At 52.9% G+C, this 12734-nt stretch overlaps 1 protein-coding gene across 1 annotated transcript in view; it reads left to right on the top strand.

The window, feature by feature from the left end:
- PARVB (parvin beta) overlaps nt 1-12734 on the top strand; it is a 142139-nt gene that overhangs the window by 65222 nt on the left and 64183 nt on the right. The window contains 1 exon segment of the mRNA XM_030915385.1: nt 7589-7678. Within this exon segment, the coding sequence (XP_030771245.1) occupies nt 7589-7678 (90 nt within the window).

Raw genomic sequence — 12734 nt, forward strand, 5'->3', positions numbered from 1 at the left:
TAAAAACAAACTACATCTGCCACTTGAAAGGTCAAGAAGCACTTTCATGTACATTGTGCTCCATGGATCACTGGAAGTCCTTTCCCTCTTTTCCATATCCCGGCCAGGAGGAGCAGCTGCTGTCTGGCACCGTTAGCCTTTGCTGCCTTTTACCCTAGGCAAGACATTTTGTTATTCCTCCAATTTGTAATCCCAAAACACTTGGAGATTGGACTTGGAGTTCATAACCTCCTGGGGAGGGCCAGGCCTCATATTTCAAGGCCTTTGCACGTGTGATATGCCAGCAATAGCTCAGCTCTTTGAATTATGATCCACGGCTCCTTCCAATCACCTTTCTGGATGTCAGAAAAGACTGCCCAACAGCACCTCCTCCCAGCTGCCGAGGCTGGTGATATTTTTATTCTTATTTAGATTTTACTTAGGTCTTATTTTAACTCCACTGAGCTGTGAGATCTTCACCGAAGTACAACTGGACTTATTTTTAGAAGAACTGCTCTGTTAAGAAGACCTTCGTGCCTGATGAATTTAATTATTCTGATAAATTACAGCTTCTGCGAAGGAACCACACCCCTCTGAGTACAGATGGAAGTTGGAAAATTCATAGAAAGCTGTCATCTCCTGGCGGAGGCCTGGAAAACCTCATTTAACAGAGGTGTCTTTGGGTTCCTCTTAAGCACGAGCGAAGGATCCCAATGCCCCCTCCCCTGCTGGGAAGAGGAGCTGGTGGCGTGAATTGGCGCGGAGCCGCACCTTTCTTTCTCCTCCTTTATCCTCCCGCAAGCTCCACAGACCACTCTCCTTCTTTGAGCAGGATCAGTTGTAACTAGAAGTGGGTAGGGCTTGAAAGGGGCTGGTTAAGTGTTTAAAATTGAGGCAGCTTTCCTGCCATTTTCAAGTTCTTTTAGATGTGTAGGGATGGAGAATGGCTGTTTTTCTTGGGGTTTTTCTCTTTGATCCTGGTTCAGACGGGGCCCTCTGAAATTTCTCCCCCTGATCTTTTGTGCTCTGTGAAAACCAGGAATTGCAGGGATGGTGTAGAAAATCCCCATAGGTGGCAAAGCATCTCTGCTGTGTTGAAATGACATGCTTAGAAAAGTGTGAGAAAATGGAGATGCCATTGCTCTGGCTCCCCAGGGTCTGTGACTCAGCCTCCATTGGGCCTTTGTGTCTGGGCCAGACCCTCCAGGCAAGCCCCTGGTGAGGCTGTTGGGCCCGTGGTTGCAGGGGTGTCTCGCCGTCCCCCCGTGTCCTGCCCTGGCTCCCCTGGTGGAGCACGAAGCTGATCAGCCTTGGTGTTTTCAGATTTCTTCTCTCTGCTAAGGTGACCTTGTCCTTTTCAACCAGCCTGCTTTCAAAGTTGTTTTCCTAACAATATCAACAGGGGGAAAAAAAGCTGCCTGAAAATCCTTTTTTGGGGGGGAAAGAGCCTGGGCATAAATAAATACAACCATACAAAGAAGAAGATTAAAAAAAAAAATCAAAGATGGAACCTTCGCGTTTGGCCTGAGGTATAAATGGCAGGCTTTTTATGACATGCTTTTAGTTTTTCGTTCTCTTTCTTTCCTTTTATGTTCTTATAATTCCAAATCGGGAGCGATGGTGTTTTTTTTTTAAAACCTTGCCCAGTCTTTGGGTGGAGGCTTTGGAAGCCGCACATTCTCCACCATTACAGTCACTCAAAGCTGACGCCTCGCAAGGGGTTGCTGCATGCCAGTGACTGTGCCGAGTGCGTGTCTCCCTGAATCTTTGTGATCTCTCTGAGGTGTGTTAGGCCCCATTTCACAGATGGAAACTGAGGCATACAGAGCCATCAAGTGGCTTGCCCAAGATCACACACCTTGTCAGTGGTCAAGCTGGGATCCAAAACCAGCAGCCTGGCTCTGGGGTTCTAAGCCCTTTGTTGTGCTGCTCCTTGAATATATTAAAAGGCCTACTATGTGCAGGAACCGGATTGGCACTGGCAGGAAGGGAAGTTCAGGAAGGAGACAGTTACATGGCTGTGTGGCTTGAGCTAGGGAGAGGGGAACACCCAGGAGGGCTTCTTGGAGGAGGTGGCCAGTAAGATGAGGTTGAAGATAGGTAGGATTTAGTAGGGCACAGTGAGGTGCAAGATCAGGTAGAACTGGCTTTAGTCCTGACTCTGGGGCTTCACATCTAACAGCACAGGACCAGCCACTCCCTCACAGACTCGTTTATTTATTATTATTATTATTTTTGAGACAGACGGAGTCTCGCTCTATTGCGAGGCTAGAGTGAAGTGGCCCAGCCTCGGCTCACTGCAACCTCCACCTCCCAGGTTCAAGCGATTCTCGTGCCTCAGCTGCCCAAGTAGCTGGGATTGCAGGCGCCCGCCGCCACGCCTGGCTAACTTTTGTATTTTTAGTAGAGACAGGGTTTCATCATGTTGGCCAGGCTGGTCTCAAACCCCTGACCTCAGGTAATTCACCCACCTCGCCCTCCCAGAGTGCTGGAATTACAGGCGTGAGCCACCGCACCCGGCTTCCCTCACAGACAAAGTGAATGCCTGGCATGGAAGGTAGTCTGCACATAGTAGGTGTTCAGGAAACATTAGTGGTGCCCTCCCCTTTCCCGTGGACAGTCAGCAATATGGGTTGGACATGTGTGTCCTGTAATCCGAGGTGGTTTGCCCTCTGGCTGGCCCACAGAATTTGAATTAATGGCTCACATTTATAAATGGGGAGATTCCACACCAAACCCCATATTTCCAGCTTTTCTTGAAAACTCAGATCTGGTGACTGAGGCCGCACTTCCCACTCTGCCGTCCCGGGCTGAGCGAGGAGTGCCCGTCTCCAGAGACAGCGTGCCAAGGGGCCCTCATCCTATCAAATGCCCTCCTGTCTCTCTCTTCCTACCTGGCCGCCCATGCAGGCCACAGAGCACGGTGCTGCAGGTGAACTCTGCTGCAGTGGGAAGGAGTTGGCGTCGGCTCCCTCGTGGCTGGCTGCTGGATTTCGTGTGACAGAGACATTCATCTTAGAACAATGCAGACACTTAGGAAAACAAGCACAAGGCGGTCTTTTTTCCTTAATCATCCATCTCATGAAATCAAGCCCCAGTCCCTTGGAAGCCCACACCCTCCACACCCTCCAGACACTGAGAGAATGCATGCCAGCATGCCTGTGCCAGCATGCCTGTGCCAGCAGACCTGTCTCTGTGACTGAAGTCAGCCGGTACTTCACATCTTTGAAGGGTTTGTCTTTCTGGCAAGTGGACGGTACTTTAAAAACCAAAACATTCCTGAGATTCACTGACAGCCACTAAACTGGCACCGTTCAGGCGGCGAGGGTTGGGGGCAGGGTAAGCCAAGGGTGTGAGAGGAGCCCCTCCTTCCAAAAATCAGACCGATCCTCTGAAGATGACGATCAGATCCAGGCTGAAAGTTCCTCTGCAAAGGAGCTGTGTCCTTCAGGGAACCCAGGCTGCAAAATGTAGCAAGGACTAGAAGGGCATCCCTCAAACCTTCATGCGCTTCAGCTTTGGACATGCTGGCTCTGGTTTGTCCCCACTGCACTCTGCACAGAGCCCAGAAGGCACTTTCGTTAGCCTGGCCTTCTTTCAAGGCCAGTTCAATTGCTGCCTCCTCCAGGGATCCCTCCATGCTTCTCTGTGGAATGGGGGGACCTTGCCTGCCTTGTGGTCACTCTTCCCCCAGTTTGTGCCTCTCTTGGAGCCTAATCACAGAAACCCTGTACATCCACAGCTGCCTCTCCCTCTTGCGGGGAGTGGTTTGTGGGCCATGTGTGGGTGCTCACGATTCCCCTTATTCCTCAGGAAATGTGAGGAATTTCCTGTGAGGCCAGTACTCCTACCACCCCATGTTACAGATGGGGAAACTGAGACTTAGTGAGGTGAGGGGACTTCCCCAAGACCACACACCAGCAAGTGGCAATGTGAGATTTGGACTGGGGCTCTGTGGCCACAGGCTTGGGCTCCTCCTGCCAACCGAGGGGTCTGCCAGCCTGTGCCCCCTCCTCCTGGCCCCCGAAGCCTTTGCTTCCCTCAGGCCATCGTGCATAACCAGCCCCTTCAGAATGCACTGCTGAACAGGCCCTGGGCGGTGTTCGTGAGCGCGTTTCTCATTTATTAAGGTCACAAAATCCCTGGCCCTGTTTAATGTCATCTTTGATGTTCAAGGGCGATGTGGAAATCTCTGTTTTCATGTGACCCAATTTCTAGGCTTTCAAAATGCAGCTCCTCTCCTCCTCCCTCTCTGTGTTTTTGAAATCAGGTGAGCAGGGCTGCCTCAAAGCGTTGACCACTTGCCCTGAGGTCTCCCTCCCCATCCCTCAGGCTCAGGCACGTGGGTGCAGTGCCAGCTCTCGGACCTTGCCAAGAGGACTCATGGGCGTAGACCACCTGTATGATCCTCCACACGTAGGGAAACTGGGTCTTTTGTTCTTCCTCTGCCATCGGCGTGAGCACTGCAGGCAGCTGTGCTAGACGGGAACTCCCTGCACCTGTCGTGTCTTCCTATGAAGCCAGCCAGGACATGGAACTTCCACCCGGACCCCCTCTACTCCAGGGCTATCATATTCCCAAGGATTCCTGTGAAAAATCACTTTTCCCTGTTTCCTTTCTGCCTTTTAAGACTCTCTGCTGGTTACAACTCTTTTTGTAACTAGTCACGTGGTACAAATAATTGCTGAGATTTGGTCCCTATTTTCTCAGCTGATCTGGGTGACCTGTGGGGGATCTTCTGAAGTATTTTCAGGGAGGTGGGGCGGAGGGAATCTCAAAGCTCTGTGCCTATATCATTTCCCCGTGAAGGTATTTAACATTTGTCCACTGCTGGTGCAGAGTTATGCTAAGGATTTTGGAACTTCAATGATGAGTGGTGCCCGGGTCTTCCCTTAGGATGCTGGCTGTGGGTGGAGGACAGTGTGTGCCAGCAGCCAGGCTGGCTTGTGGCTGGAATGTGGGTTACCTGGAGAGGGCCTGCTTTTTTTTTTTTTTTTCCTATTTAAAAATTTTGTTGTAAAATAGACATAACGTAAACTTTACCATCTTAGCCGTTTTCAAGAGCAGAGTTCACTGGTATTAAGTACGTTCTCATTTTGCAGCCATCACCACCCACCCACAGAACTCTTTCATCTTTCCAAACTGAAACTCTGCCGTCAGTCAACACTACCTCTCTATTTGCCACCTCCCCCTGCCTCTGGCAGCCACCAGACTGCTTTCTCCTCTGTGCATTTGCCTACTCGAGGGACCTCCTATCCGTGGAATTGTACGGTGTTTGACTTTCTGTGTCTGGCTTATTTCACTGAGTATAACATTCTCAAGGTTCACCCATGCTGTAGCCTGGCCCGGATGTCCTTCCTTTTTAAGGCTGGATAATATTCCGTGGTATACATGGACCACGTTTTGCTTACTCATTCATCCGGTGTTCTCAAATGCCAAGACTCAGTGACTGCAGCCGTGCCCGAAACCTCCCTCTAATCAAAACACTTCCTAACCCCAACCTGTACCTAGGCTTTGACACTCCTGCATCAGGCAGTCCTCCAGGATAAGGTTCCTGTTTAAAATGCAAATATATTTCCTTGGGGGGACTGGGTAATTGGCATCCTGGGGCCCCGCTGCCACTGTCCTTATAAGGGAGGGAGGTTGTGTTGTCCTGGAAGCCAGGTCCGCGGCCGTGTCCCGAGAGCCCATCAGGTGCCACGCTCTGGGCTGGGGACTCGACGTCCATGTTTTGGTTACATTTAGCCCTTCTAAAGACCCTGGCATTTCTGCAGTGTTACCTATAAATTCCATGTGCGGAAACATGGGTTAATTTCCACTTTTTTTTTTTTTTGAGAGAGAGTCTCACTCTGTCACCAGGCTGAAGTGCAGTGGTGTGATCTTGGCTCGCTGCAACCTCTGCCTCCCGGGTTCAAGCAATTCTCCCACCGCAGCCTCCTGAGTAGCTGGGACTACAGGTGTGTGCCACCATGCCCAGCTAATTTTTGTATATTTAGTAGAGACAAGGTATCACCATGTTGGCCAGGATGATCTCGATCTCTTGACCTCGTGATCTGCCCGCCTCAGCCTCCCAAAGTGCTGGGATTACAGGCGTGAGCCACCGCACCCGGCCTGGGTTATTTCCACTTTGGGGCTATTTTGAGTAGTGCAGCTATGGACACGGAGTAAAAGAGGGTCCGCTTTTTCAGAAGCTGAGTGTCAGGACCTTTGCTGACATGAGAGGAGCTGGCATCCTGGGACCCCGCTGCCATCATCCTTATGAGGATGGAGGTTGTGTCTTCCTGAAAGCTGGGTCCACAGGTGTGTCCTGAGAGCCCACTGAGTGCCATGCTGTGGGCTGGATGCTCGACATTTATGGTTACATTCAGCCCTTCCAAAGGCCCTGGCATTTTTACAGTATTACCTATAAATGCCACATGGAGAGACGCGCAGAGAGGTGAGTGGGACGTACCTGGGGTCTCACGGCCAGCACGGTGGGGCCCTGCTGGCCTGCTGCTCCAGAGCCATCATGCCACACCCCTTGCTGCTCCGTCGCCTGCCACTGTGGAGGCTGGGTGTCCAGAGCTGGAGGTGTTCAAGGTTCGATGTGACTCTGGTGTTAAAAGAGGAAATACGGTTTTATTTCTGAACCTGTTACATGGAGAAGGAGGTACAGCTCCGGGCACACTGGCCTAGGTACTTTTGTGGCATGTGATCAGGGACTGCTCCCTAGCAGCCCTCCACCAGGGCCATGAAAGCGGCCAGGACCCTACCTCCACCCGGCACCATGGACGCATCTTGGGGCTGGAACCTAGAGTCCCACGTGTAGTTGGAGCTGAGGCTGTGACTGTGGAAAAAATGTGACATCATAGAAGCAAGGATTTTGGTGCCTGGTGTCTGTGTGGGTGGGTGTTCCTCCCTGGTGGATACGGCTGAAAGGCCTGGAGGGTCTCCCTGGTGCAGGGCGATGAGGGGTCGTTTCTGGTTCTGGGGTTGTCCCTAATCACTGGGTGTTCCAGGCCCTGTAACTGTTCAGCACTCCCTTGAGACGGGAGGCCATGGTGTTTCTGACTTGGAGCCTCTGGCTCTCTTTATTAGATTCTGTTGCAAGTTCCAGCAGTCCTGACCTGGATGTTCCATCATATTTCTGTTCCTGTGAATGCGGCCATCACCAGTGACCCCACTTTAAACTCCACATTCACCTGTATGCACGACCGGAGGTCCATGGGGTCCATGGTTCAGGATGCAGCCCCCCAGTGGAGGAAGGGCAGTTCCACCCTCTCATGCCCCAACGCTGTGGTCCATGCTTTGTCTGCCTCAGCGGCCTTGGTCAGATCTGGAAACATCTGGAAGCTTTGGTATCTTAGTTATGAGTTTCAAAGAGCAGTGAAAACAGACTGGCAGAGCTCAGCGAGACCTGGGAAATATTTGGGGTGGGGACGAACTACAGAATGTACTCTTGGTTCGGAGCATTTTTCCCTCCGACTCTTTCTGGGCAACAGGCCTTTTAGGAATGTTTGTTAAATGCTGAAAAAACAGGAATTGATTTCTCTCTGCGTCCACAGCCAACATGTGAGACCGCGGCACTCCATGTAGACTAACCTGGTTTTTCTTTCCTTTTGCTCAACAGTGAGTGACCTGCAGGAAGAAGGCAAGAATGCCATCAACTCACCGATGTCCCCCGCCCTGGCAGATGTTCACCCTGAAGACACCCAGCTCGGTACGGGGCGTTCCTCCGCTCCCTACCCTGAGACAATTGAGCTTCTGTGGCACTAAGTTGGTCTTGGGGAGGCCAATGAGGAGCCCGATAGATCTGGCCTCTTGATCAGATGCTGGGGGCATTTGCGAGTCTAAGTTCTTAGCTCAAGGTCATGTTTAGAAAAGTCCATTGGGAAAAGCAAGTTCTTCTTTAAGGGTTTCTGCCCCAGTCTTAAAACGTAAGTTTTATTATTCAGGTGGTGAAGCCAGCAGATCAGGAGAAGACTGACTTGAAAAGATAGTTTGTTAAACTCATAGTTCTGAAAGGAGGTGTAGCAGGCCACTCAGGGCCACACCATGCCACGCCATGCCATGACACACCATGCCACGCCACGCCATACCACACCATGCCACACCATGCCATGCCACACCATACCACGCCACACCATGCCACACCACACCACACCATGCCACACCATGCCATGCCACACCATGCCATGCTATGACACACCATGCCACGCCATGCCATGACACACCATGCCATGCCATGCCACACCATACCATACCACACCACACCACACCATGCCACACCATACCATGCCACACCGTGCCACACCACACCACACCACGCCATGCCATACGACACCACACCACGCCATGGAAGGCCACATGGAAAGCACCAGTGTCAGGCAGAGGCAGAAGGAGCAGGGCCAATGCCTTTATTTTATATTTTATGTGTATATTTTTTGAGACAGAGTCTCACTCTGTCGCCCAAGCTGGAGTGCAGTGATATGATCACAGCTCATGGCAGCCTTGACCGTCCAGGTTCAAGTGATCCTCCTGCCTTAGCCTCCTGAGTAGCTGGGACTACAGGCATGTGCCACCATGCCCACCTAACTTTTTAAATTTTTTGTAGAGATGGGGTCTTGCCATGTTGCTCAGGCTGGTCTCCAACTCCTGGGTTCAAGCAGTTCTCCTGTCTCAGTTTCCCAAAGTGCAGGGACTATAGGTATGAGCCACTGCGTCGGGCCCCAATACCCTTACTGTGGTTTTCTCTGAAGGAATGGGCAAGGCTGGGAGAACAGGCCTAGGCCTGGCTTGTTGGAGTCATACCAGTGGGCTTTGGGGTGCAGGAGCTGTCCTGAGTCTTCTCAGGAAGAAGACTCTCCTTCCACACCACGTGGCGTGGCGTGGTATGGTATGGCATGGCATGGCATGTCCCCAGGGCCAGGGGAGATTAGGGTGAGGATATTGACTGGGAGTGTAGGAGCCCTGTGAGAGCCCAAGAAAAGAGATGGCTGGGGGCTCTGGGCTCTAGGGCACAGGCTCTGAGCGGGTTTACGTGTGAAAGGTGTGCTCCGAGAGGGTGGGTTACCATCTCTAGGAATTAGCTCGCCCTGGAGGTGCAGTCTCTCCAGAGTCAGCAAGGCCCCAAGATGCCACACACCAGAAAATACAGAAAACAGGCCGGGCGCGGTGGCTCACGCCTGTAATCCCAGCCCTTTGGAAGGCCAAAGTGAGCGGATCACTTGAGGTCAGGAGTTTGAGATCAGCCTGGCCAACATGGCGAAACCACGTCTCTCCTAAGAATACAAAAATTAGCTGGGTGTGGTTAGCCTGTAGTCCCAGCTACTCTGGAGGCTGAGGCAGGAGAATCGCTTGAACCCGGGAGTGGGAGGTTGCAGTGAGCCGAGATCGCACCACTGTACTCCAACCTGGGTGACAGAGCAAGACATCTCAATGAAAAAAAAGAAAAAAAGAAATTGCAAAACATGATTAATATGCTTCCTCCCTTTGGGCCAGCCAGAGCTGCCTGCAGCGTGGGCTTACAGGGTGGGTCCTGCCAAGTGGCCCAGGCCCCTGCGCTCACCGCCTGATGTAATGGGTAACAGCTAAGACACATCTTCCTTAAAGTGTGTTTCGGGATCCAGCTGATCTGGAAGGCGATTGTGGAACATTCCGCTTATTTCCAAACCCAGGTTCAAAGGGAAGTCCCAGTTCATCCCTTTTTTGTGGTTTCCGTGACAAGGCCAGGCTAGCAAGAGCTTATGGAGAAGAAATGCCAATGCAAGTTTAGCCACCAGCCGACCCGAAGCCAGAGCTGGTGATGCTACCTGAGGTCACACCGGGGTCCACTGGGCTTCCTCTCCCTCCAGTTAGAAGAGAGCAGCCCCACCAGGTGCAGTGGCTCAGGCCTGTAATCTCAGCACTTTGGGAGGCCGTGGTGGGTGGATCACCTGAGTTCAGGTGTTCGAGACCAGCCTGGCCAACATGGCGAAACCCTGTCTCTACGAAAAAATGCAAAAATTGGCTGGGTGTGGTGGCTCACACCTGTAATCCCAGCACTTTGGCAGGCCGAGGCAGATGGATCACCTGAACTCAGGAGTTCGAGACCAGACTGGCCATCATGGTGAAACCCTGTCTACTAAAAATACAAAAATTAGCCAAGTGTGGTGGCAAATGCCTAGAATCCCAGCTACTTGGGAGGCTAAGGCAGGAGAATTGCTTGAACCCGGGAGGCGGAGGTTGTAGTGAGCCGAGGTCCCACCATTGCACTCCAGCCTGGGCAACAAGAGTGAAATTCCATCTCAAAAAATAAAATAAACAGATAATTAGCCAGGCTTGGTGGCACACACCTATAGTCCCAGCTACTCAGGAGGCTGAGGTGGGAGGATTGCCTGAGTCTGAAGAGGTTGAGGCTACAGTGAGCCAGGATCATACCACTGCACTCTAGCCTGGGCAACAGAGTTAGACCCTGTCTCAAAAAATAATAATAACTGAACTCACTCACTGAATATTTGCATAGCACCTGACTCTTTTTGAAGTCCTGTTTGTGTATTTCATATCCTTTGGGCTCATAAATGTCACCATTGTGGCAAATATTGGGGGTCCACTGTGAATGCTCCTGCTCCTGAGTCCCTTCAGTGACCCTGTGAGGTGGGTTGTATCATTATCCCCATTGTACAGGTGGGGAAACTGAGGCACAGATCTACGATCACAGAGATCACTAGTAAGTGCCAAAGTTTTGAACCCTGGGCATTTCGCCCCCAGAGCTGGGCTGCTCCCCCCTGCTCTAGACCCTCTCAGTGAAGATGGTGGCCCTCATCAGAGGTGAGCAGGACAGGTCTCCGTCCTTGGGCACATTTTATTGCAGCTGATGGATGCTCTGCTGTGATGCACAAGGTGGGGAGGGCGGGGGCTCGGTTGCCACAAAACACTGGCACGGAGATACCACCCCGGCCCCGGCCTCTGGGCGCTGCTTCTCCTCTGACTGAAGTGGAGAGAAACCTGATCCGGGTGCGGACCCAGACCTGCTGAAGATTCTGAGCCCACGTCTGACCCCCCGCACCCCCTGGGCTGGGCAGCGCTTGCTGTACCCACTGTGGTGTCCCAGGACTGTGGGCTCCTCGAGGGGTCCTGCCTCAGTCTCGGAGCCACCGAGAGGATCATGGCACAGTTTAGAGACCGCCAAAGTCACACAGCTCAGAGACGGCACGGTTCCTGGTGTCTGCTCTCAGCTTCCTTTTAGGAAAAGCAAGGAGCCTCTCACAGCCTTTTTCTTCTCTCCCAGAGTCCCTGGAGTCCTGTTTCTCAATGCAGGATGTCAGAAAGTCCCAGGGCACTCGGCAATGAGGGTTCCTCGCCACCCCAAGACCTACCAAAGGAGAGTATGTGGGTCCAGGGCTCTCTGTGTTAAACATGCCCCCGTGAGTCTGGGGCCCGCTGAGGTTTGGGAATTGCTCCTCTTTAGGCCGCGTGAACAGCCCCTAGCGGACCGAGGGCCATGGTATTCAGTGGCCTGCAGGGGCTTCATGTCCGGGGTCCTAGGCCAAGGCGAGCCAGTCATGAATGCTGACAGGCGGCAGGGGCTGACGGTGAGCTCCGGAGCCCCTAGACACAGAGGTTCCTCATCTAGGGTAAACGCCTGCTCTGAGTCAGACCCCTGCCCTGTGAGACGCAGCTGCTCCCTGGTCTGTGCAGAGCCTCTGAGCCCAGCCTACCATCACCATCACCAGGTGGCCGGGAGATTCCGGCGGAATCTGCAGACACAGACACACCGCCACACACAGCTGCCTGCCTGCACCCTCTCAGGCCCACTGTCCTCCTCTAGGTGGGTTCAGGAATGAAAGCTACCCAACGGGGACAGTTAAAGACCAGAGATGCCTCTGAGAAAGTGTTTGGTGACACTAAGGCTCGAAATGGTGTCTCTGTCCTCCACCTTTCACAGTCTCTGGATCAGATGCCCCGTTCCTCTCAGTGGCCCCACCGACTGAGGCAGGACCCCTCAAGGAGCCCGCAGTCCTGGGACATCTGAGCAGGCACGGCACGCTGCCCAGTCCAGGGGATGTCGGGGGGTCGGACGTCGGCTCAGAGCCTTCAGGAGGGAGCTGCGAGTTCCCTGTGGGGGCCACATGAGCTGGGCGGGCCCAAATCTTGCTTCTCAGTTCAGCAAGAGCAAGGTGTGAGGACATGCTAGGTAGCGCGATGCTTAGATTTTTAGCGTGGGTTGAAGGGGCTGTTCCCAGAAATGGCCTCTCTGAAGGCTGGGATTGGGTAGTGACCTGCTCACTCTCCGTCCTGCACCCCCTCCCATACACGTGTGGATGCACGGCCTGGCCCTCCTCCTTGCCCACCTGAGATAGGTGGTCCAGAGGGGGTCTCAGACATGGGTCACACAGGCACACCAAGTCCTTTGGGACAGGAGAGCTTGGAAGATTTGGCGTTTGGGCTCAAGGATCTCAGCTGGGGAGCTGAGATCTGAAGGGTGAAGGAAATGGGCCAGGGAGAGAGTGTCGGACAGCGGGAGCAGGTGCCAAGGCTCAGGGCAGGCAGCAGTGAGGCTTCAAGGAGGAAGGCCAGACGGGCTGGAGCAGATTGCACCAGGAGGGCAGGAAATGTGGCTGGAGAGGGGCCCTGGAGGCCACATGGAGGACGCTGGCCTTGATCCCAGCAGGAGTGGGAGGCTGCAGAGGCCTTCGCAGAGACACCGTCAGGACTCTCGAGTGCTCCCTGCACATTACCTGGAGTGTCCTTCTCAGGCATCAGATCTGTATGACTTCAAAAACAATTCCTCCGTG

Source organism: Rhinopithecus roxellana, chromosome 13 (assembly GCF_007565055.1).
Source record: "Rhinopithecus roxellana isolate Shanxi Qingling chromosome 13, ASM756505v1, whole genome shotgun sequence".
NCBI classification, from domain to species: domain Eukaryota; kingdom Metazoa; phylum Chordata; class Mammalia; order Primates; family Cercopithecidae; genus Rhinopithecus; species Rhinopithecus roxellana.